The following is a 25609-nucleotide window of genomic DNA, read 5'->3' on the forward strand; positions in this document are numbered from 1 at the left end:
AACGCTGGGGAGAGGCAGCTTCTTTAAGGAAAGAAGGTGAAGCAGTGCTGTGCTCCTTGAGACCTACCCATCCATTGATAGAGTCCAGAGAGTGGACTACCCTTTGCTCAGATTCTTCAGGAAGCACACACTTTTTTAATGCATTTAGTTGGTAGCTGCGTTTAGTTGACTGCAGTAGTATTTTACTAACTAATTAATATAATTCATTTATATTTAAGGAAATCTACTTCGGAGAGTGTACGGATTCCAGTGATCATGACTCGGCCCAACATAGAAATTCGGAGCCTGTTTCAGAAGATGATACCCCTGAATCGCTGGACTGTTTTAGCTCATCCGGAAAAAGTAAAGGAACTGGAACATGGGAGGAAAAGCTCCAACCACACGAAGCCACCCAAGCTCTAAATACATTGGAAGTCAGTGAGGTGACAGCGGTTGGGTTTGGGACATTTACAGCAAACCTGAGAGGACCTGCAGCCGCGTTCCCCTCTGCTCATGAGAAACACTGGACAGTGTCATCTGAGTCCGTGAGCGAGGGAGAAAAAGGTGTTTTGGAGGTTCGGGAGATGGATGGGTCGGTGCAGACGGAGAAGACACGTCCTATAGCCACGGGCAGCGAGCGTGTTGAGACGCTGTCGAGCAGCCTGGCTCTAGAGGAGGGCGTGGCGCTCGGGACGTCAGCCTCGTGTCAGCCTCCCCTGGGCCCGTGGCCATCGAATGAGCCCAGCGCACCTGAAGGAAAAACCCCAGTGTCCGGAGTGATAGGCTCACCCAAATCGGAGGTGACCAAGCGGACACTGACTGATGGGGTCCCTTCGGCATCAGGTCGCCTGTCCACTTCTGGTCATTTTCAGGGACTGTCTGGAGAATTGGAGAAGGAAAGAGAAGCGATGCCAGGGTTCGTTTTGGGAGACCCCTCTGCCCCAGGAGCAGCAGGGGCCGCGCTGGCTGCCGCGGCGCTCGGTCTGGGGGAGGAGTCGTCTTCCCCTGTGGCCTCGGGAGCCTCGTCTCTCTGCGGTCATCCCCGCTCTCCCCCTGGGCTGGAGGATGACGCTGAAACATCTCTTCCTACTGAAGCAGGCCCTCTTGAACTGCGTCGTTTGGAACAGGCTGCCATGTTCACCATGACAGATGTGCATTCTGGGCCCCCGGAGTGTCCCATAGGAGAAGGCCACCTGGAGAACAGCTTACGCGCTCTGAGTCCAGTGTCGGAGGCGTCTGATTCTAACGGTCAGAGGGGCAGCGAGGTGGGGTGTACGACCCTTGTGAGGGGCATGAACGATATCTGCTCACTCCTGCAGTCAGGATTCTCGGGAGCCGCCAGAGGCGGGCCGGGTGAAAGGCCAGGTCCGAGGGTCGAGCTCACGCCGAGTCGGTCAGATTTCACATCGTCGGCAGGGCCTCAGTCTGGCTTGATCAGGAGTGGCTTTGGCTTTGGTAAAAGCACTTCGTGGCACCACAGTGATCTGTTACGGCGAAGTGGTGAAGAAAGGCTGGGACCTCAACCTGAACGTGAACAAGAGGCGGCGGCGTCCTCAGAAAGTAGAGGCTCAGCGTCCACGCCTGAATGTGCTGGAGAGGATAACAGTCCTGCGGGGTTCAGGGCGCCTGCATCCTTGTTGCCTAACCAGGTGTCAGTTATCACCAAGCAGGCACGGCCCGAAACCATGCAGGGCGCACGATGGGAGCCCTCGAGACTGGCTAGGAGGGAGCCCCCCTTAGTGACAGACGTTGATAATGGGGCTGGTCGGACGCCCTCTGGAGCAAGATGTGGGGAGAGAGCGCACACAGCACCGAGAAGCAGGGGGGCGGCTGCTACAGAGAGCGCTGCCCCGCGAGTTTCCTCCCCCTGGAGAAAATCAGACTTTGATTCTCCAGGGGGTTCTTTACCAGTAGAAAGTTCCTGTTATCCCACAGATAGTACATTATCTTTCTCTTCTGGCGACATCCTGGTCCCAAACCAAGACGTCGTGATGGAAGCCGCAGTGCAGGAAGAGGTGCAGGAGCAGAGCCCGTGTCTTCCTGCCACAGATGTGGACACGTCCAGGCTGGATGTGGATAAACTTCCAGCCACGGAGGTGACGCTGTCAAGAGGTTTTCCTGCTGGAGACACCGTCAGAGCCTCTGGGGAGGCCCTGGCCGTGACACGGGACCCGTCTGTTGTAGAGCACGGCCCAAAGGAGCATCTGCAACTGCCCTCTCACACTCCTGGGGGGGCTTCTCCTGCAGCCCTAGACACTGCAGAGACCGCTCTTTCACCAGCGTTTGGCAGCAAAGGCGAGGAGAAGCGTGCTGTGCCTCAGAGTAGCCTCCCTGGTGCCCTGCACTGCTACACGGGCATCCGCGAGGCAGGCGGAGGTGACACCGAGGTAGAAGAGAGCGAGGCGCCGAGCTGCAGCGAGGGAGAGAACGACCCCGAGGCCGGGCTGGAGGACGGCCAGCAGAGCGCGGTCGGTGCCTCCGGCAGGGGCCTGGGGGCCGCCGGCGCCGGCGTGGCCGAGACCAGGCCTTCCGTGGAGGTGGGGCGCCTGGCTGCGGCTCTGCGGGACTGCACCCTCGGTGCGCTCTCCGAGACAGCCGGGCTTTCCGCGTCCGAGGTCGTGATGTTTCTTGAAAGTTGTCAGTTAGGAGGGTATAGTTCGGGGGACTCTGTTTCAGAATGTTCTAGCAAAGGAACCCTAAATGAAGGGATGAACAGGGAATTAAAGCAAAGGGAACCCTCAGGAGAAAAGTACAGAAAGCACGTGTGTGAAGAGGAGGCACTAGAAGCCTCTGAGGGGTGCACCGGCTCCTCGGAGGACGACGACTGCCCTTCAAAGGGCACAAGGCAGCTGGCCCAGCGCTCCTTGGAGACGCTTCCCGGGGCGCTCACCAGGGTCCGCCAGGAGCTGCAGGCCGACCGCGAGGACGCGGGTGGGCAGGATGCACCTGACGGCGTGACAGCAGAGCATGAGGAAGAGCAAGTGCTGCCTCGGGAAACAGCCGGCTCCTCTGCGCCCCTGACACCAGCTGGCTCGGGCGCTCGGGGCGGTTCTCCCACTGGTGGTGGGCCTGACCATGAAAACACGCACAGCAGGTCTGGGGGTAACTTGGATGCGACCAGGCCAGGGGATGGTAAGGAAGGGGTCTCGTCAGAACCCCCGGAGCCTTCGCCCCTGTGCGCTGCCCCGGGAGTGGGGCCGGGGGACATGGCGTTTCAGTGTCAGATCTCTACAGTGACCTCCGAGGTTATAAACGTGCTGATAAATAACGATCAGAATCTAGTCATTGAGAAAGGGGACAACTGGACCATCATCAACGGGGTAACGCTCATGCCAGATGTGGACCAGGTTATCCTGTGTGACGCTCCTGAAGACGCCCCCGTTTCCCCGGACCCAGAAGGGCTGGCAGCTGGCTTCATTCCCGTTCCTTCGGAGGAGAAGTCCCCAGAGACCGGTCGCCCTGGCCTTCCTTCTCAGGAGCCCCAGTGTGGCAGTAGTGTGGCCGGAACCCAGGGCGATATCTCAAGCAGCGGTCAGAGTGCTAACTTTGATAAAAGTCGTTTGCGGAATAGACCCGTTAAACCCAGCGTGAGGATTAGCGCTGAGATATATGATCAAAACTTTGAGACGCAGACTGTGCCTTCGGATCACACTTACTGTAATTCGAAGCTAGAGCCGCTGAGCAAAAATAAGAGTCGAGCAAAGATTTCAAACAGAGATCAAACACACAAACCGGTAAAGACGTTAGCGTCGAGCAGAGTGGAGACGACTCAGAGTGAAGTTTCTCCGTCATTTTCCGGAGAAAGAGGGAACGGAAAAACTCAGAGGAGTCAAACGCAGACCATCCTAGCCAGCGCCGACACGTCCACTCCTGCGGACTGCTGTGCGGACACGCTGAGTAAGATCCGGCAGGAGGTGGGCCCCCCCCTGCCCCCGCTGCTGGCTCCTCTCATAGCAACGCCTCCAAGGACTTCACAGCCAGCCTCTCCGCTGACATCAAGTTCCAGCCCCTCCTCACCCGTCTCTCCCCGCGGCCCGATCTCTCCGCCGTGTGAGATCCCGGTGTCTCCTGTGGTGTCTCCTGTGGTGTCCCCCTTGCTGGAGGAGCCGGGGCACTCCTCTCCTCCACACGCATCCCCATCCCCGTCCACCGCCCCGGCCAGTGACAGGGTCTTGTCATCGCCTTTGCAGTTTTGTGCTGCGACCCCAAAGCACGCCGTCCCCGTGCCCGGCCGCCTGCCCCCGTTCGCCTCTGCCCATCCGGCGGTGGCAGCGCCCCAGGAGAATTCCGTGAAGATCCTGGACACCATGTACCCAGAGCTGTCCGCCAGGGCCCGCACCCTCAGCATCCTCAAAGGGAACATCCAGCTCACGCGAGGCCCGCCGGCCAACCCCAAGAACCTGCCGGGGCCCGCCAGCGCCATCAGGGGCTTCAAAGCCATCACTTCAAGCTCAACCGCCTTTGTGAAAGCAGGGGGCAGCTCTGGTGGTGACTGTAAGCGGGACAAGTCGAGAGATCTGGGGCCTCCGCAGGATTCGGGCGGGAAAAGGGCACCGTCAGCGGGTACACCGAGGAGCGCTAAGAGGTTGCGCCTGGACAGCGGGTCCCCGGAGCCAGAGCTGCCCTCGGAGGGCGTCAGCCGGAGCCCCCAACGGAACCCCTCCCAGGCTGCAGCCGTGAGGGCAGAGGAGGAGGGGCGGCGTCTTCTGGCCGTCGGTGCAGTCTCACAGTCACCCCTGAGCCCCAAGGAGACCGTGGAGTCCTACGACGGCGCCGTAGCGGAGGCCCTGAAGAAGATCGCGGAGTCGTCCTTTGACCTGTTACCTGTCATTCGTAGTCATGTGTATGTGGGAAACATCTCCAAAAAGCCTGTGATGAGAGATCAAGAGAAAGAAGTTGTTTATGAATTTAGCACAACAAAAAAGGTATGTGGCTCCTTTGCTCTGGGGGCGTTAGGAATCGCATGTCCTCAGACACAGGCCGTCTCCTGTCAGCAAAAGGGGAGCTGGCCCTGAACAGAAGTTTATTCTCAGAGATGGGCAGTCACCCGTGTAAACGTTAGGACCTATACTTTATTTCTAGCCAGCATTTTATACATTTGAGAAGTGATAAGGCGTTGGAGATTTGATAATTTGTATTCACCAAATACCTTAAAATTTTAAAGGAAAAAAAAAAAAAGTCCTGTCAGGACGTAAATTGCGTATTTCCCATTGATTCTGGCATGCTTAAAAGCTCGAAATGATTTGCTTCAAAGCATCACATTGCTGTGTAATTAGAGCCTTTCTTTTCTGTGAATGGTATTATATACACACTTGAGAATTTTGAGAGTCAGAAAGGTAGTGTGTGGGTTTCGCACCCTCCCCCCCTTGATGTAGGTCAGAAATCAAACAGGAACAGATGCTTAGTTTCGGGAAGGGGGCTGGGGGAGGATTATGCAGATTTACCTACATGGTTTATTAGGACTTTCCTCGGTTTTTATTTTCTACATCTTTATGTTGATACTGGGTGGATGATTTCCAGTGTCCCATGGATTATGCTTTATCGGTTATCTGTACATCCTTGGAATCACAATGGTATAAATATTTATTTTTCTTAGATTGCATTTCAGAAAGCACAAAGCAGTACAGGTAACTTTGGAAAGATGTTTATTTTCAAATGACTGAGTGTATCAAATTATTTAATGCTCCTTTTCCTGGGCGAGGAAAACATTACCCAGTATTTTAAGATCTAAACAGGATAAATGTGTAGAGTACGTTGGAGTTCAGAAAACAAGAATGGGAGTAGAATTCGAGTGGATTTAATACACACATACAGATTATTTTAGTAGAAACCAAAAAGTGGTCATTTGTAGGAGTGGTGGTAGTGACAGTAGGCATCCAGGTGTCCTGGGACTCGCCCCGTGGCCCCTGCAGCCCCACTGACCCCCGGCCGCCGACAGGCGTGGGCTCTCTCCTCCCAGAGCCTCACGGCTTTCCCTGCTAAAGCAAGTTACCACGGTGGGTGTTGTCCTCTACTCTCTGAGACAGGGCATGTTTTATCTTTCCAACTTTCCAAAAGGTACTTAATTTTGTAACTTTTAGCTGGTCTTTAGTAGGCTGAAGATAAGTATCAGTGTACATTGCCTTTTCGTTTTTGTTTTTTGTTTTTTCCAATTCAGCCTTTAGCAGAGTGCTTGCTTCACTCTATTCTCTCAGAACTGAAAATTCAGAAGATGTCTGTGGAGCACAATTACATCCACGCCCTCTGCAGAGTGTATGTGGGTATTTGTCGGCAGCTGGGAGACTTGGAAAGAGCTCGCTTGTTTTGCTACAGCCTACTTAAGGAAGGTATGTTTAGATGGCGACATTCTTGTATTGAACACGGGTTGTTGCTTTTTTATCTGCTTATATGTGCATCTGTATTTTCAGCTAAGGTATTGCTGTGTATCTTTTAAAATCATGTTGTCTTGTGCATTTGCCAGAAGGCATGAAGGGCCTTAGCTATAGACCCAGCTATACCTGGTTTTCAGTGGGAGAATGTGTGTGACTTAAGCTTACTTCGGTCAGTATATACATTTCCACTTGTGTATAAAAGTGTATCTCTCATTAGTGTGTATCGGTTTTATTCCTTGTGCAGCTACTTTAGAGTCAGATATAGTTGACACAAGATAATGGAATCATTTTAAAGTGACAAACCGCTCTGCTCTGTTAACTAGCTGGAAAGGGCAGAAACGCTAAGATGGATTCATAAGCTCATGGAAAGAAGAGTTTCAGGGAGAAGTGGAAAGGAGGGCTGTCCTTTGATTCTCTTTTCCTTTTACTACTATTTCTTAAGTCTATTAATGGAGCAAATAGGACTCCTTCTTCATATCAGATCATCAGTGGAAACATTTGAATATAGCAAAGTGATACACAAATGGAATTTAATGCTACATCAGAGAGTCTTATCTAGATTGCAAAGATTGATAATCTTTTACTACCATAGTGTTTATGGGGCTTAAATATCAGGATAATTGAATCTGTCACTTGCAGAGTTGTGAGTGAGGCTGCTGTGTTTGTTGCCCACTTCATTTATTTTTTCAGTCACTGACTTATTTAACAAATAGTTACGGGGTGCACATAAGTGTTAAGGCTTTTGATGGTGACCAAACCCAGGTATAGATACAGCCTTCCAGTGGGGCGCACACGTCAGGTTTTATCAGTGAAGGGCAGCAGGAAGCAGGGCGACAGGGTCTCTGCAGAGCCCACGTGGGATTTCTGGTTCTTCCTCAGACACACCCAGCCCACTCTCACCTCTGGGTCTTTGTAACAGGTTCTCTGTCGGGAAGCTGTTCCCTCTGCTTTGCTATGGTTACGCTGTTACCTTTTCGTTTGCTGTCTCTTTCCTCTACTAGGTCACGTACTCTGTAAGGACAGGGATTTTGTTTGTCTTGTTCCTACTACATCCTCACCCCAGAAGAATGTGTTGTATGCTCTCGTTAAGTATATGTTGAATGAATGACTTGTGCTGTGGAAGGTGGGTTTGAGAGAGTCTCAGGGGTCAGGGAAGCTTCGCTCCTCGGAGTGCCTTTTGAACTTAGGTGTGAAGATAAAAGTGAGGGAGAGAATTCCAGGCGGAGGGAACAGCATGTGGAGTCCTGAGACAGGAGGAAGTATAATCAGATAAGCACAAGGTTTCCAAAGTAACAGATCAAAATAGTGCAGTGAGTTTATGCTTTGAGTTACCCTCTCTCTATACACCCTGCAGTGTTAGATAAAATAGAACAGAGAAAACGAAAAAGATGCGGCGTCATGCCAAACAAGATACGAATCTTCGTGTTGACTGATACAACCAGTTGCGAAACACTTCGACAGTTTTTTATAAAATTAAACAGTTTATCATATGACACAGATATGTCACTCTCGGGTACTTACTCAACAGAAATAGAGACATATCCACATATCCATATACAGTTCACAGGTATTCAGAGCATCTTAATTCATAATAGCCCATGTTTGGAAACAAAGGTCCATCAGGAGTTGAATGAAAAACCGGTGTGGTATATCAAGCAATTGGAATACTACTCAGACAAACGAGGAAAGGGCTAGTGATGCGTGCGGCAACATGGATTTTGCTGAGAGGGGGATGCCAGACAGAAGAGGGTGCATGCTTTACGAATCTCTTCATAAATATTTGAGAAAAGGCACATGTGCAGAGTGACAGTAAGCAGATCAGGCTTGTCTGTATTTGGGACGAAGTGATTCACTGAAAGGGTCAGACCATGGGAATTTGGGATGATGGAAGTGTTCCATCTGTGGGTTGTAGTGGGGGTTACATGGGTGTGTTCATTTGTCAAAATCCTTCAGACTGTCTGCTTAAAGAGTGTATTTTATTGTGTGTAAGCTGTGCCTCGATTAACTTGATTAGACAGACAGAAAAGACAAGCTGTGGCATTGGAGAAGGTATTCATAAGAAATGGATTATCAGTCATAATTTATGAAAAAACATCCCTTCATACCAAAAGCCTTAGGTGTTCTTCAAGTGAGTTCTGTCTTGTAAATGCATAAAACATGGCCTGAAAGGACACGCACCAAATGGGCGGGTTCTGGGTGTGCAGGGTCTGGAACCTGCGAGAGGAGGTTTGCCTTCTCTCCTTGTTTTGGAGTTTATTGCTCTTTTCTACAGTGGTGTATACTCATGCACTGTGTTTCAAATTCTATTAAAGAAAGTTGGCCAAAGGGAAAGAAAGGTTGGCTGGGGGGGCGGGGGGAGGGGAGGGATGGGTGGGAGAGATGGAGAAGCAGAGTTGAAATAACTGAGGCTGGGGCCTCGTCAGGCTTCCTCCCTTTAGCTTCAGGTGGCCCTGCTGTGCACAAGGGGAAATTATTCAAATATATTCTTAGTTTGTCATTTATTCACTTAATCAGACATAAAGGTTTATTATCTTGTTTTTTTCTCATAGATTTTCCAGAGTCTGAAAAATTGACTTTGTTCATTGCAAACATGTGGCATGATATATTTATCTCTCAATCGGTGATTAATAAGGCAATGCAGTTGGTAGCCAGGCAACGCGCTAAAGGAGAAGTTTTGAACTGTTTGCGAGCTTTCCTCAATTGGGAGAAGGTGAGGTTTCTTTTTTTGTAATACTGTACTTGTAGGTCTTATATAAATGTTATTATTTGGTTTTGTATTAGTTTGTGAGCATTTCAGAGATATTATTCTTCATATTAGATCCTTTAAAATAACATTTTAGTCTAAGCTTATGCGTTTTGTTCATTAAGTATGCATGAGACACTTTGGGAGAAGTTGTAGACCTGTGTGCTGTGTTAATTGAACAAAGTTTCTTTTGTGTACTAATTTATGGCTGATGAAATCTATACATGTGCATATATATGTGAGGGCTCGGAGGAGGTGCACATCATTTGCTTCTATAGTAGGTACTTAGGTGAAAAAATTGGTATCTCAATTCCTTCCTGTTACGATTTTTTCTGAATCTAATATTCTCTGTTTTTCTTTCCAGTTGATGGAATTTGTGTTTGTTCTAAGTATTGTGTTCCATATTTTCTTTCATTATCTTATTTTCTTTAGTGACTGATATGTTAATATAGTATCTAGATTGGTGTTCTTTTCTTCATAGATTTTCTCTAATGAGAATCGCTGGTTGCTGAATTGCTAGTGGTAATCTTTAAGAAGAGGTATTGAAGTCAGTGAGGGGTTGACTTTCACTTTGTTCTGCCCTTTTTAATGACTGTTTTACTGTCCTCTTTTAAAAAAATTCTGGCTTATGCATGTAGTCGACTTTTGTATGTCATTTTGCTTTCCTTTTTAGTACTTTCTGGTATCAGTTACTCTTCATTAGACTTTTATTTTCTTATAAAAAGAAAAGGAAAGGGCTATTGGCGGATAAAAAGTTAGGGAATTTTAAAAAGCAAGTCTGTAATTATCTCTTCATCAATCCACCTAGACAAGCCAGAGTGTATTGGTGTGAGGTACCATCAGACTCCAGTCCCTTAGCAATGAGAAGAGCATCCATACACGCATTTCCACCCTCCGCGGTTACCTGCAGGGCCACTCCTGTCCCTGCTTGGTCCGCCTGCTTGTGCACTGGAGCCTTCTCCTTTGTCCTGTTCAGGATGAAGCCGGATATGTTTGGATGATAAAACATGATTAATGAAGACGGTAGAATTTTAATAAGTGTGTTTAGCCTGTATCATATCAAATAAAAATATAAAGTCAAAGCTATTTAAAAAAAAAGAGGAATACTTGGGTGGGAAAAAAAATACCATTATAGTACAAGACTTCCAAATTCTATCCTACAGAACTCAATAGGTGTGAAGCACAAAAATAAGTAAAGAGGTAGTGGAATTCAACAATATAAAAAGTAAACTTGAATGAAGACTGTACTTTTTCATATGTCTGTGACATTTGCAAAAACCAGTCATGCATTTGACCTTAATTTTTAAAAAGTAAAGAGTCTACACTCAATTCTCTGGCAATGACTCGGTAAAATTAGACAAAGAATTAAAAGATTCCATAAAAATTCCCTGGAGATCGAGATACACAGTCCTGGACAATCTGTGAACAAATAGAAACTCAGAAGTAAAATCACAGTATTTGGTATGAAAGGAAGACCCTTCATACCGAAGACCTCTCGTTTTTGGAAAACTTACACTCATTGAAATAGTTTAAATGTCTTCATTATTAAACAAGTAATAAATAAAGTTCCCTGATAATCATCTTAAAAATTAAAAATTTGAGAAGGAATCCAGAAAAAAAATATAGTTTAAAAGGTGTAATAGTAATGAAGTAGAGAACAAAAAAAAAATTGCCTTTAAAAAATACTAATAAATCAGGTAACTCAGTTCAGATTAATGTAAAAAGAGAAAAGCAAAAATGTTCAAGATTTCAGAATGAGAGAGGCAGTGTGAATAGAGATATGGAGGGTGAAGAATGAGAAGACTGCCGCCTACAGCTTCATAGCAGGTTCGGAAACCGAGGATGGTTCCTTAGCAACATAAAAATGGTCAAAATTGGCTTTAGGGGTAAAACACTGGAATAAACCAGCTGTTTTCCATTTTAAAAGGTTGAAAAGGTGACTAAAAATTTAGTATACAAGAAGCGTGTATAGATTTCATCTGAATTTAATCTTTAAAGAACCAACTAATTCCAGTCTTTTTCAGGTGTAAAAGGAGATTGAAAGCCCCTTGTTCATTTTTAATAACAAAACCCAATAAAAAAAGAAAAAAATTATAAATCCACTGCTGGGTATGTACCCAAGGAAAGTCAAATTTATGTCCACAAAAAGGCTTGTACATGAATGTCCAAAGCAGCATTATTAATTACAGCCTAAAGCTGGAAGTAACCCAGATTTCTATCAATAGGTGAATGGACAAACTGTGGTATATCCATACAGTGGATTCCTACTCGGCAGTAAAAAGGGGTGTTCAAGCTACCTATATGTGCAAGAACGTGGAAAAATATCAAAAAAGCATGCATAGGTGTAAAAGAAGCCAGACAGAAGAGTCTAGTACAATCTGATTCAATTTTACGAATTTCTGGAAAAAGCAGACTGATATCTAGGGTCAGAAAGATGACAGAATGAATTTATTGAAGAATTTTTTAAAGATTAAAAATTGTTTTTTTAATAAAACTTTAATTCTCTGATTTCAGTTAATGAAAATTTGCATTCCTATCTGGATTGCAGTATCTTTCCTACCTGACTGGATTCTGCATTCTGCTTGGAGCTTTTTTATCTGGCCTGTCAACCACCATTGTATAATCATTTTAGGACAGATGTTATGACTAAGATAAACATAGTTCTTTATTCAAAATAACTTTCAAAAGGTGTCCTTTAAAATTAAATGATTATTCATCTGATGCTTGTTAATACTCTTTGAGATCACCCGCATGAGATATGTTATATTTGAAACTCTAAATTTTCTTTTTTTTACCTTATTTGCTAGAATGCTCCTGCAGATGTTGGCTTCATGGTTTCAAAGCTGCTTTTGACCATACAGTTATGTCCAAAAACAGAATTTCAGTCCAGTGAAAGATTTGGTGAAGACCTAAGTGATAACACTTGGGAGTACATATGTGCCATTGATCTGCTCTGCTGCCATCAGAAGTGGATTTGGACACATGACAACATTATAAGGTACAGGGCTATTCTGCTAACCTAAGTTGGGTTATTTGAATTGTCAGGTAGTCTGTTCAGTGATTGCTGAATTGTGGTTTGAACCATTTTTGCTGTTTAAGGCAGCTGAAACATTTACAAAGCACATTTTGATTTGATTTGAGTAAGAGTTAATAAAACTACTCTTAAATGCCAGTGTCACTGCCACATCCCCTCGCTTTATTTTTTTATGGTACTTTTCACTACTTTTCACTGTATTCTCTTATTACTAAAGGAAAATGAATCTCATGCAGGGGGGACTTTGGTCTCCCTGGCCTCCCCCGGCGCGTAGAGAGGGCAGCACCCACACAGGAGAGGTGCTCAGCGAATACGTGTAGATTGAAATGTGATGGTCATTATCTTAATGTACAGATACTATGGAAAAACCCACAGGAACAGAAATACTCAAAATTCTGGGTCAGCAGCTCTTCTCACTGGGGTTTCAGGAGAGAACTGGGCCTGTTAACGCTCAGGCGTCCATTTTATGTAATGAATTAACTTTTCTCTGTTCATCTATCTATGCAGCATGTTTGGAGAATGGAGAAAGTAGTCAAATAACTGTTCTGCAGTTAATTACAACCCGTAATTTTCTTAAAACCCTGACTGAGAAAGGCTGGTTTAAAGGGGTTTATTACATTGAAAAGGATTCATCAAAGGATTAATAATAGTCTGTATCTTTGAGACACCTGAGGAATATATTCTGTGGAAATCTGTTCTCTTGTTTTCCCTTCTTAACACTCGGGAAAGATTATACATCTGAATGTCAAATAATAGGTAATTGAATTATGGAATGTCTATATAAGCCATATTAGAATAAATAGATATACATGGATTTTTGTATACTGACACAAAAGTGTTTTTCAGTCTGTTACTAAGAAAGTGCCAGGACAGTCTGTTCAGTGCTGTCTGGGTAATGATGTGTGAGTGGCTACCCTGGGCCTCATCTTCCTGGAAGCCCAGGAGGCAGGGGCCCTTCTATCCCCAATGACAGATGAGACCACCAGGGGTGGTGCCAGTCACAGGTGCTTTGTCCAAGGTCCCCCCGCTGGCGGTATGGACAGAGTGTTGGATATCAGGATCTCTGCCTGGGCGATTCCAGACCCTGATTCCTAAGCACTGCAGTCACTTTGACTGTGGTTTTTACATACATGCAAGCATAGAAGTCTGTGGGAGGAAAAGCCCCAAATTAAAAGAGTGATAGTTATCTGAGAATGTGTTTTTAATGTACATTTTCCTTTCATTTGTCTGTATTTAACTTTTCTAATATTATAAATACTATGTAAGAAGTTAATACATTTTTGAAAAGAGAGAGCAAAGAGGAATTGCCACTGTTTTCAGTCAGTAGATCTAGTTTCTTTAATCCATGTAAAGTGTGGTTCATTTCCTCTGGTTTAGTTCTTTGTACAAAATATAGCCTGTTTGTCCTTGCTTCACCCCGGGAAACTAGGCTTCTAGAACGCAGGTGCCACCTTACGTCTGGATGGTCCACGTGAGGATCCAGACTCTACTGCTTCCAGTTCTGTGACTTGGGGGCATTGTTCAGCATCTCTACGCTAAAGCCTTGTGAAAAGGGTTAAATAGAATAAAGATGCAAGCATGGGTGTTTGCAGCCTTTTTAAAGCCACTGTAAGCACAGAGATCCTGAATAGTTGGAAAGTTTGTGAGCTTTCATTTGTCTGTTCTCATGTTAGCCAAAAATGCTACATCTTTAAAAGTTCCTCCTCTTCACTAATTGTCTCCTATGGACCATTTTTAAGATAAGTTCTTCTTAATGTTTGAACGATGGTGGGTGAGCATACTTTCATATACATACATACATGTATATATTTGTTGTTGTTATTTTGTAGTAAGGAGCTGTGGCCTGTAATGGATAAGTGGATAAAATACAGAAAAGGACATGCAAACATTGCATACACTCCTGATATTATCATAGCGTCAATACTGAGGCTCATTGGTGAGTTGTCTGTTGTATTAAATTTGTTCTTGTTATTGATGATATCTTGGTGAGAGAATAAGTGTGTAATAATATATTTTGACTGAAACTTCACTATAGTAACTGACTTTACAGCCACCAGAGTAGGTACTTTTGCACTAAATTAATTTTCATTACTCATACTCTTCCTTTGTAAATTAACATTTTATTCACCTTTTTCAGATTTAAGATTTTTCATGTTAGTACATTTTATTTATAATTGAACTCTTGATTCTCAGATATTAATTTTAATATACACACATGCACACACTTGCATATACACTCCAGGATACATAAATTGCTATAAATTACAGTTAATTTGATTTTTAAAATAAGTAGATACTTAATCCCTGCTTGCACCCCAGATGTTTTTTTTCATACTCGCTCAATAAGGATAACTATGTACTTCTATAATTGGGAACTAGTTTTATTTTGTTTCTGTAAATTGTAAGCTGAATAAACAAATTAAAATAATTGTTTAAAAATATTTTAAGTGAAATATAGATTCTTTTTAATCTCAGATCTAAAGAGGACCTCAGTGGCCATTTAGTTCTGCCCCTCCCTTTCACCCACAAATCTTTATTTTTTATTTTTACTTATTTTTTCTTTTCTTGCCCCATCTCTGACAAGCTGCTCTCCAGTCCAGGCATCATTATCAGTGATGAGGTCTGTTCATTATTAGAAGGCTCTCTTTACTTTGAAGTGACTCCTCTATCTGCCATGTATTGATTGCTTGAGGGCTGACAAAACAAGGTTCAGCCTATTTCTGTGTCAGGGCCCTTTAGATCCTTGGAGATAGTTATCATGACTTTTAGGTATCTTTGGCGTTTAATTAATTAAAACGCCAAGCTAAAACCATCTGAAATAGGTTTGAGAATCTTTAAATCACGTAAGTCAGTCTTAATAAATGGACCACAGTAAGAAATACAATATCCCTGACTAATTTTATTACTGTATCTGCATTCCTGCACTGTGCACATTTTACATGCAAACATAGGAACATTGTAGTAAATAAATATATAAACTGGGTCTTGACAAAAACCTGGTTTCAAGGTGGACATCTAACAGTTTTCGCTGGAAGTAACCTAACATACACTTGGAGTTAAGATACAGAACATGAAAGTGTGGAAGTGGAGATGACTAAGCTGCCCAGTGGGGGGCTTCCCTGAACGCCTCAGGTCCAGTGCCCTGAGGACCACTGTCCGTGCCAAGCGGGAGCAGCAAGGGCACAGAAGGGCCAGTGACCTCATTTTCAGCCGTCAGCTGGCGGCATGTGTGTGTCTGGAAATTCTGATTTTGGCAGCAGCTTCTCTTATGGATTCAAGAAAGAATGTGTTTATACTTTGAACTAATTCATTCCAAATTGAGAAAGCTTTTTGAGAATTTAAGAAATTAGGAAAGGTGTTAGGTCTATAAATGCTTACGTGTTGACCTAGATGAAGAATCTGTGGAATTTGCTGAAGAATACACTTCTGAAGTCACACTTATAAAATATGGTGTGATTTTTGCTGTTATCATTGCAGTGGTTGTTTCTTTGTGTACTTACTGACTGTAACAGGAAGGGAAGTGAGAGTGGGAGGCTGTGCTTCTGGTGGTCGACCCCACCTGCTCTGGGAAGCATGTGTGATGGAGGGTCGGCCTCACATGTCATTCTCCTCCTCAGTTAGCTTTTGTCAGCTTTGGTTGATTGTCCAGACTGCCTGAAAAGCTTTTTTAAAATTACAAATTCTCAGGTCCCAGACAAACCCGCACAAGATTATAGAAATACTTTCGAATATATACCTTAAAAAGTAACTCATTTGTGAATTAAGAAGAATATGGTCATAGTTTATCTAAAAACAAGGGTATATAATTGTAGGGAGAAAACCTGGCTGGTAGTTTTAGTCAAACTCAGACTAATTTATTCTTTAAATCTTTAAAATATAGCTTTTGAGAAAATAATTTATAACATTTGATAATATATATTATTTAGAGTAATATATGTATATTTACATAATTAGGAGTGATATAATACAATGATGTGTGTCATAGTAATGTATAATTAATATATAATTAACAGTACTGTATAATAAAATTATAATATGTAAGTAAATAAATTTAGTTGAGAGTATGGCTAATTAGAAAGGAAGTGTAATGTCAAAAATGAGAGCAGACTCAGGAATGGCAGACCCTGCTGAGGTCCGCAGGTGGACCAGGGCAGGTCGAGCTCGTGTGAGTGAAAAGCCTGGTGTGGGGAGGGCGAGAGGGGCCACTGGGCTGTTCCTGGAGAGCCGGGGCTGAGCTTTGCTGGGAGTCTGTTGGCGCTGAAGGCACCCCCCTCGCCACACCCCTGAGCAAAGCAGGGGCTGGGGTCCCAGCGAGCAGGGGTGGGCGACGGGGAGGGTGGAAGCAGGTGAGTCCTGCTCTGTTGACTGGGCGGAATCCTGAGAGGTGGCTTTAGGGGTGGATGTGTGCTTTCCTTCCCACACACCCGTCTGAGTTGGAGTTTGAACCATTTCTAAGAAGAAACTCTGCTGGAGAAGCTTCTTGCAGTTTCTGAAGCTGACATTTACTAAAGAATTTAGCAAATAATTAACTTGGTTGGCTGTGATTTCTTAATAATAAATGAAGTCACACAGTAGGCATTCATAAAATAAAGGAATTGTCTGTATTCTTAACTCCAAATTTGTAAATCCTAATTGGATTTTTACCCCATAGGAAATAAAAACAGGCTATCTGGCAAAATGGTTCAGTGTTATCTGATGTTGGATTGGGGTATGAACACCGCTGTTAGCAATTGAAATGGTTACATGTGATTATTAAATGGGGTTTCTCTAACCTCCCTTAACAGTGATGGATTAAAGAGCGTTTTGTGGAACATTTGGATTGCTCTGGACCCCTGGGCACGCGGAGGAGTGGGAGAGGCTGCGCCAGGCTGCTCGTGTCCTGGCGGAGTCGGGGCCTCTTTGGGGGGGCAGGAGGTAGGGAGGTGGTGAGCCCCTGTCTGAGGTCCCTGGGTGGGAAGGGAGCAGAGTGGGGACGGCAGTCTGCCTGCCACTAGTCGCAGTGGAGTATAAAGGTATAGAATACCCCATTTTGTGCCCCAAAGAGCTTTAAATTCTGAAATGGCCCACCTGGTGTTAGCAGAGCCTAGAAGCTAGGGTAACACTGTTTCTCACGTCAGGTTTTTGCACGTCAGGCCGCAATAGCCAGTGCTTGGTTGATTTCTGTCCAGTGTCTCACCTTGTCTTTCAGCTTTTCTTTGCAGTTGTCTTAACTCATCCTTTCCTTAACATACCTGCATCTGAAATCTTGATTGAAAACCCTGGGTAGCTATCTTGCTCTGATCCCTGCCCTGTAGACTGGGTCTCACCTTCCCTAAGGCCAGCAAGCTCTCCTCCTCAGGCTTCCGTGAGTGGGGAGTGTTGTCTTTGACATTGAGACTGACTCCGCATTTCTTACTTGAACTTTAATATGTTGGCTGAACTGCCCTGGACTCACTCACCTCCTTCTGTAGAGGGGCTTTTCTTCCCGTCTGTTTAGCAAATTTGTCCATCATCTTCGTCAGGTCATCATATATGTAAGCCTTTTCCCCCAAACCATATACCTCAGACTCATGATTTCCTCTTATTTTATCTCTGATTTGCTCCATTAACTTAAATAAAGCTTTATAAAACCCACTTCATTAAGCATTTTTAATTAAAAGAAAGGGAGCCGCTATAATGCAGTCGTGTATTATCTGGAAACACATGCATACCCCATGGCCAAATGGTCCCATAGCTGTGCTAGGCACGCACACCGTCCCTTTCTCTGCTAATAGTCATGCATTGAATGCTCCTGATAGATTGTCTCAGAGGACAGGGCTGGTGACATGCAGTTATTAGCACTTTGATCTAATTGCAAGGAGATATCGAAGAGTGCTCAGTACCTAGAAGTTTCTGATCTCTGAAGTATATTACTTTTCAGCCTGTGAAAGACTTCCTAAGGGATTATCCATATGTTTACAGTTTCATCCTGGATTAGGAATTAACCGGGGAGTCATTGATCAGTAGGAATTTACTGAATGTCTGCTGTCTATCACCGCATTCAGGGCGCGTGTAACTAGCGCTAAGCTAGTTCCTATAGGGGATACAAAGTAATAAAGTCCCTTTAGTGTCCCGTGCCTCAGTTTCTCCATATTCAACACAGAGATGAGGCTGATGGGCTGGGTCACATCTAAGCCTGTGGGCTGTGTTTGTACTATTGAGAGAGAACATGGACACAGAACAGTGAGCATGCAGGATAATGTTGTCATAAGAGCACAGGAAGAGGACTTGGGTAAGACGGCATCCAAGGTGTGTCCCAGAACCCTCCTTCTGTGTAACAGCAGGGGCAAAAGGACATGAGGCCTGGCCGTGAGGGAGGCGCAGAGGCTTCCGCTTTGAAGCAAGCTGGTTTCCACAAGGCCATTGGAATAAAGGAGGGTCCGGATGGGTGGGGACTAGGCGAGGAGTGTTGTCCTGTTTAGTCCCGTAGTGAGACCCCCAAAGAGGTTTTGTCACTCCAGGTTTTATGTGTCAATTATTATACTAGAAATTAAAACTAGGAGTTTAAAAAAATGTTTACTATTCACTTAAAATTAATAGTCATAAACTAATGTTAATATAAATGATATTTTTAATGAAAAATAACTATTTCCAAAACAAACAAAAATAAGAGTGAGCAGAATGGAACATTATCTTGCTGCAAACCTCTTCACTGTCTAGATTCATAGAAGAGCTGGTTTCCCATAGCTGCTCTGCATTCAGTCTCTGGCCGTATGTTGTTTTGGTTGAAGTATTTGGAGAAAGTCCAGTCTCATACAGATGTGTAGTTGATTAAAGGAGTGTTTTAATAGCCCGCTCAAGTAATTGTGGATATTCTTCTTTGACACTGCAGTGGAACTCAGCAGGCGATGATTTCTTAAAGGCTAGTTGCAGTGGGAGATCTGAAACCTCATCCGTGAACTTTGCTTCTCTGTTGCACCAAAGTCCCTGGGTCCACCTGCCTTGTTGAAGGGATCTTTTGCCCATTCATGATTTTGTAACATGTACTGCTCACTTGGAAAATACTGATTTGTACAGATCTTCCAAATGTCAACAATATCAAGAAAACAGACAGTAATATCATCACTGATCTCATCAGAGAAATCTGGAGTATTTGAAGCTGTCAAGCTTAGGGTAGGCGATGGAAGTTTTTCCAAAATTCTAATTTTGCTTAAGAGCTCAAATTTTATCATTGACAACAATGATAAATTTCCTTGCAGTGACAGGTTCACTTTACTCATTTTTGAGGAAATGTCTGTCTTGGTCTAAATAGCCATAGTTTGTCAGTGGTTCTTTCAGTGAAAAGTGGGTGGAGAAAGCACCCAGTTCCCCTCCCAGCTGAAGCAGCTGCACAGGTGCTTTTCCTGGAGAGAGTTGGGATGCCGAGGTGCCGGGGGTGTGCTTCACGTGCCCTTCCCGTCCCATCCGCGGAAGATCGCAGAGCCGTGTGCTTAGGGGTCTAGATTTCATACGAATCATTGTTACCGGTTCACGAAGGACACTCTGAGTGAGTTAGCTTTTCCGACTGTGCGCGCCTGGCCATGGAGAGTGACCTCCATGTCACTGCCCTGACTGGTGCTGAGGGTCCACTAGTTTGATGGCCACTGCCTTTGCACTGTCAGGCCACGTCTCAGCACTGGAAGGAAAGCACATCACTTCTTAGTGTCGTTGGGAAAGCACAGTTTTGACCTTGAGGACCCCGGGGGTTTAGTAGAGCGCACTTGGGAGCACTGCTGCTCTACGTGAGAACGGAGGTTGTGTTAGACAACTACGTTGTAACAGCAAACTGTGTCTTATATTTAGTCCGTTAACCCATAGAAGTTAGTCATTTCACTCTGAGCCTGCTAAAAGCATTCATTCTGCTAAACCCCATTTATTATATGATAACTGGGAAAGCGAGACATTGTGTATCTGTGTATCATCTGTATGTGTGAGTAACAGAAGAGATGACGAATCATTCAGTCAAAACAGCCCCCCACCCCGGGACGGATGGTGCTGTATTGAGTCCTGATGCTTTACTGTTTAATTTGTTTTCATTTAAGAATAGGTACCCATCTAACTTCAGTTCAGGATCCTGAAGCTTAATGTACGTGTTAAACGAAAAAAAACATAAGTTTTAAATTCTTATGAAAAGTTAACATTTAACCACAGATTGTTTACATTTTGGTTTTTTTTTTTTTGTTTTTCCCTAGGTCGTTTAGGCCAGTTGGGTTTGAAGGAAGGGTTTCCATCAGCTGTGAAAAATATTAGTGCCGTTATTGGTATGTTTATACAGCATGCCCAGGATGAAGGTAAAACTTTTGTTGATTATAATTATTTTAAAATCATTTGCATTCCTCTTACTAAATCTGTTTTGAGTTCTTACTACGTGCCGTGCTCTGTGCATCTCTCAGTGCTTGGGGGAGAGGAGGTTGATCATGAAACCACACTCTGCCCGCGTTCTCAGCACTGGCATTTGAACGTGTGTGGGTTTCCTGTTGTTTCAGTGGTAGACACTCGCCCTGTTGGGCAGCGCATCCCTAAGTAAGAGGAAACTCTCTTGTCGTCCTGGTGCTGACGTTCTGTCTCAGAAACTGTCGGTACTATCTGCGTGCTGCCCTGTGACCTCTGACCAGTGACTCAACCTCAGCTGCCTGCAGAGGCCCAGCTGAAGTTGTGTCGTGATGACCAAGTGCGGTCACACGTGTGAAGCAGCGACCCCAGTGTGGCCTGGGTATCACTGAGTACTTAGCATCCCCAGAGAGCTTGGAAACTGGAGGCTTTTTGTGAGCCGGTCTTCATAGTAGTGGTTTCCTTTTCATTTGTATACCTCAGAGCATGTAGTTTTATATTCTTATTCCTTTGTGGGAAGAGATTAAAACTCAAAAGTAACCCTTTGAAGCGATGAGTCTCATTTTTATTTGAATGTTGTGCAATCGAGGAGTAATGCATACTTTTTCAGAAATAAGGTGACCATATGTGTGTGGATTTATCTCTGGGCTTCCTATCCTGTACCATTGATCTGTATTTCTGTTTTTGTGCCAGTACCATACTGTCTTGATTACTGTAGCTTTGTTGCATAGTCTGAAGTTGGGGAGCCTGATTCCTCCAGCTCCATTTTTTTCTCAAGATTGCTTTGGCTGTTCACAGTCTTTTGTGTTTCCATACAACTTGTAAAATTTTTTGTTATAAATGTAAGACTGGACACTATAAAACTGTTAGAGGAAAATATAGGAAAAACACTCTTTGACATAAACATAAACCACAGCAAGATCTTTTTTGACCCACCCCCTGGAGTAATGAAAATAAGAACAAAAATAAACAAATGGGGGCTTCCCTGGTGGCGCAGTGGTTGAGAATCCACCTGCCAATGCAGGGGACACGGGTTCGAGACCTGGTCTGGGAAGATCCCACATGCCGCGGAGCAACCGGACCCATGAACCACAACTACTGAGCCTGCGCGTCTGGAGCCTGTGCTCCGCAACAAGAGAGGCCGCAACAGTGAGAGGCCCGTGCACCGCCATGAGGAGTGGCCCCCACTCGCCGCAACTAGAGAAAGCCCTCACACAGAAATGAAGACCTAACACAGCCAAAAATAATTAATAAATAAATAAATAAATAAATAAATAAATAAATAAAAATTAAAAAAAAAAATAAACAAATGGGACCTAATTAAACTTAAAAACTTTTGCACAGCAAGGGAAACCATAAACAAGGCAAAAAGACAACACTCAGAATGGGAGAAAATATTTGCAAATGAAGCAACAGACAAAAGATTAATCTCCAAAATATACAAACAGCTCATGCAGCTCAATATCAAAAAAACAAACAACCCAATCAAAAAACAGGCAGAAGACCTAAATAGACATCTCTCCAAGGAGGACATACAGATGACCAAGGGGCACATGAAAGGATGCTCAACATCACTAATCATTAGAGAAATGCAAATCAAAACTACAGTGAGGTATCACCTCACACTGATCAGAGTGGCCATCATCAAAAAATCTACAAACAGTAAATGCTGGAGAGTGTGTGGAGAAAAGGGAACCCTCTTGCACTGTTGGTGGGAATGTAAATTGATACAGCCACTATGGAGAAACAATATGGAGGTTCCTTAAAAAACTTAAAAATAGAACTACCATACGACCCAGCAATCCCACTACTGGGCATATACCCTGAGAAAACCATAGTTCAAAAAGACACATGCACCCCAGTGTTCATTGCAGCACTATTTACAATAGCCAGGACATGGAACAACATAAATGTCCAACGACAGACAAATGGATAAAGAAGATGTGGTACATGTATATGTATACAATGGAATATTAGCCATGAAAACGAACGAAAATGGGTCGTTTGTAGAGATGTAGATGGACCTAGAGTCTGTCATACAGAGTGAAGTAGGTCAGAAGGAGAAAAACAAATGTCATATATTAATACATATATGCGGAATCCAGAAAAATGGTACAGATGAACCTATTTGCAGGGCAGGATTAGAGACGCAGACGTAGAGAACAGACATGTGGACATGGGGGGAAGGAGAGGGTGGGACAAATTGGGAGATTAGGAATGACATATATACACTACCATGTATAAAATAGCTAGTGGGAACACTCTATAAAGCACAGGAAGCTCAGCTCGGTGCTCTGTGATGACCTAGATGGGTGTAATGAGGGGGTGGGAGGGAGGTCCAGGAGGGAGGGGATACATGTATACATATAGCTGACTCACTTCATTGTACAGCAGAAACTAACACAACATTGTAAAGTGATTTTACTCCAATAAAAAAAAATTAAAACAAAAAAAAAGGAGTAATGCAGTTATACAGTTTCCATCGGAAACACACGGTGACATCTGAAATTTACATCCGAGATGATCTTAACGTGTAGGTTGTCTTCAGTGTCTAGGTACGCGGGCTTCAGTAGCTGTGTCTTGCGGGCTCAGTAGTTGTGACTCGCGGGCTCTAGAACACAGGCTCAGTAGTTGTGGCTCATGGGCTTAGTGGCTCTGCAGCATGTGGGATCTTCCCAGACCAGGGATCGAACCCGTGTCCCCTGCATCAACAGGCAGATTGTTAACCACTGCACCACCAGGGAAGCCCGGGGAACGTAATTTTAAAGCTGCTGTAGTACTGTCTACATCTACAGCATTAACATTTGAATGTGTGTGTTTTGTGATATTTATTTTTAAATAGTAGTAGTTTGCCCTATTGGGCATTGCATCACTAACAGTATATAGTTAATAATAAGTTTTAATGAAATAACTCCTAAATTTTTTAACTAAATGATTGAAGTGAATTTAACTAAAATTGAACTAAATTAAATTTGAATTAAATAACTCCTAAATAAACTTATACTTAATGAGAACTCTAATACACTGTAATCTCTAACCTAGCTATAGTCTACAATTAAATGCCATGATCAACAGTCATATACTATAATCTAGTGTGTAAGAGTATAGTATATGCTATACTACATACTAAAAATTAGTTTTTCACTTGCTCTCATTTCATCATGTTTTTCATTTCCAAAGTCCACTTATAAACACTTCCAGGGGGTATAATGGAGTCATTTATTTGACAAATGCTTTGGGATCCACATTTTACTAAAACTTAAACATGAGGGTGTGATCCTTCCAGGACCACTTTGGAAAGCTTAGCACTGATCATGAGAGGGTGGGCGCCTCAGGCCCTGTACCCCTACTCCGGCTCGCCGTCCTCTGGGTACAGGCAGCGCCAGGAACCTGTAGAGAGCTGTGCAGCGTTTGGCTTTGTTTTTGTTTTCCATTTGCAGAAGGGATTTAAATGAACTTTTTCATTGTGTTTTTTTTTCTTTTTTTTTTAATATTTACTCTTCATTGCTGGAAGAAAGTATTTGTTGAATAGTATTTTATTAGATCAACAGCATGAACGTTTTGCATAACGAAGATTTTCTTGTGTGATGACTGATGTGGAAATTCTTTTCAGACATACCGTGGGGTATCCAGCTGGCAGCTGTGTACGCCCTGTGTGACTTGAGTCCCAGCAACCCAGCAGAGATCTCCAAGATCCTGGAAGCCTGGCGCACGGAGACCTCTCGCCGCATCCCCTCCGCGGTGCTCAGCTCCCTGGAGGAGGTCAGCACCCTGTGTACGGAGGAGCGTGGCTGACGGCCCCGTGCTGTGCCCAGAGAAGTGCCTTCCCGCTGCTCGAGTGGAGACAGATCATCAGCTTCCAGGGTGCAGACCGGGGTTCCAGAGAGAGACGTCAGGGAGATACAAGTGCTGGGGGTGGAGGAGGAAGCAGGGGCTGCTTTCCCTAAACCGCACACATTTCACTTATGGCTGCTGTGATCACATGACATGGATTGTAATTTGTTGTGTCTTGGTCAAACAACAGAAACTTGAACTTAGCCCTTTTTTGCTGCAGAAAGTGTCCTTTTAGTCGCTTTTAAAAATTGAGTGGCATTTTGTAATGAATTTAATGTAAAAACATTGATTTGGTTCCTGAGCCAATTTTGGACTTTGTGCCCAAATGACTGACTAGGAAAAGATGAGGAGGCCAAAGCAGTGCTACTCGAAGACTCTTCCACTGTCTTAGCTGGAGGTGGGCTACAGAGTTCCTCTCAAGGTGTAGAGTGCAGCTGATCAGAGTAAATAAACAGGGAGAGCCTTTAGAACTTACTTTAATGCATTTCTTCAGATCTCTAAAGTTCCTTGCAAATATTTAACTATGAATCAGGAAAAGGAGAGCTGAGGATAGAGGTCGCCGCGGATGTTTGTACCTCGCCATGTACATACAGACGCAGCCGAGTGCGGGCAGGTCTCTGCATGTGCCGTGTGTATATGGACAGCCTATAATGTGTCTCACATTTGATGATATTCCACTTTCGGAATTTTAGTATTTGTACATAGGAAATGGGTTTAATAACTCACCGTGGTCCTGATTTGTCTTATATTCATCATTTCTTAAAACTCTTGTATGTGTTTTTTATAATAAAAAATAAAAGTAAGCCATGCACACGATTGTCCTGATCAGTAAAGAGTGACACTTGGCCTTACTTCTGCTCCAACCAAAGATGAAGCAAATAGTCAGTGCCCACCAAAGACAGAGGAGGCGGCCTGCCAGAGGGACCTCCCTCCTGGACGGAGGCGTGGTCGATTGCCCGGGTGTGATCGGGTTTGAGTGCTCTCCCAGGTGCTCTTGGTGAGAGCGGATACCATGTAAGCGCTGGTTGGCCCTCAGTATTGGATGTCTTTGTTTAGCTACAGTTGCTACCCTTTAAAAATCACACTGGACAAGTATTTTGTTGCTTCGTCCTCCTGTTTTTTAAGTAATTATAACAAACTGAGATTTGTAAACGACTCTGCCTTGCCCTTTAGATGCTTTTTGTTGGGTGTTCCCTCTTTCTGCCTCTGTCTCTTGGGCCTGTGCTCTGTGCCAGGGCCTTGCTGGGAGGAGCTGGTGAAGAAAGTCAGGGCCAGGTTCTCACAGGCCTGTGATCTGTTGGTAGAGAGAACCCTGCACAG

The 25609-nt window shown here is 44.2% G+C and overlaps 1 protein-coding gene across 1 annotated transcript in view; it reads left to right on the top strand.

Annotated features, from left to right (window-relative positions):
- The window catches only part of ICE1 (interactor of little elongation complex ELL subunit 1), a 57418-nt gene extending 32828 nt beyond the window's left edge, over positions 1 to 24590 (top strand). Inside the window, exons 13-19 of the mRNA XM_068535126.1 lie at positions 219 to 4904; positions 6137 to 6305; positions 8900 to 9060; positions 11901 to 12091; positions 13957 to 14063; positions 20317 to 20415; positions 24069 to 24590. Of these exons, the coding sequence (XP_068391227.1) occupies positions 219 to 4904; positions 6137 to 6305; positions 8900 to 9060; positions 11901 to 12091; positions 13957 to 14063; positions 20317 to 20415; positions 24069 to 24250 (5595 nt within the window). The 3' untranslated portion in view covers positions 24251 to 24590. The remainder of the gene's footprint in view (positions 1 to 218; positions 4905 to 6136; positions 6306 to 8899; positions 9061 to 11900; positions 12092 to 13956; positions 14064 to 20316; positions 20416 to 24068) is intronic.
- Positions 24591 to 25609: the final 1019 nt, after the last annotated feature.

Source organism: Eschrichtius robustus, chromosome 2 (genome assembly GCF_028021215.1).
Source record: "Eschrichtius robustus isolate mEscRob2 chromosome 2, mEscRob2.pri, whole genome shotgun sequence".
Taxonomy (NCBI): Eukaryota; Metazoa; Chordata; class Mammalia; order Artiodactyla; family Eschrichtiidae; genus Eschrichtius; species Eschrichtius robustus.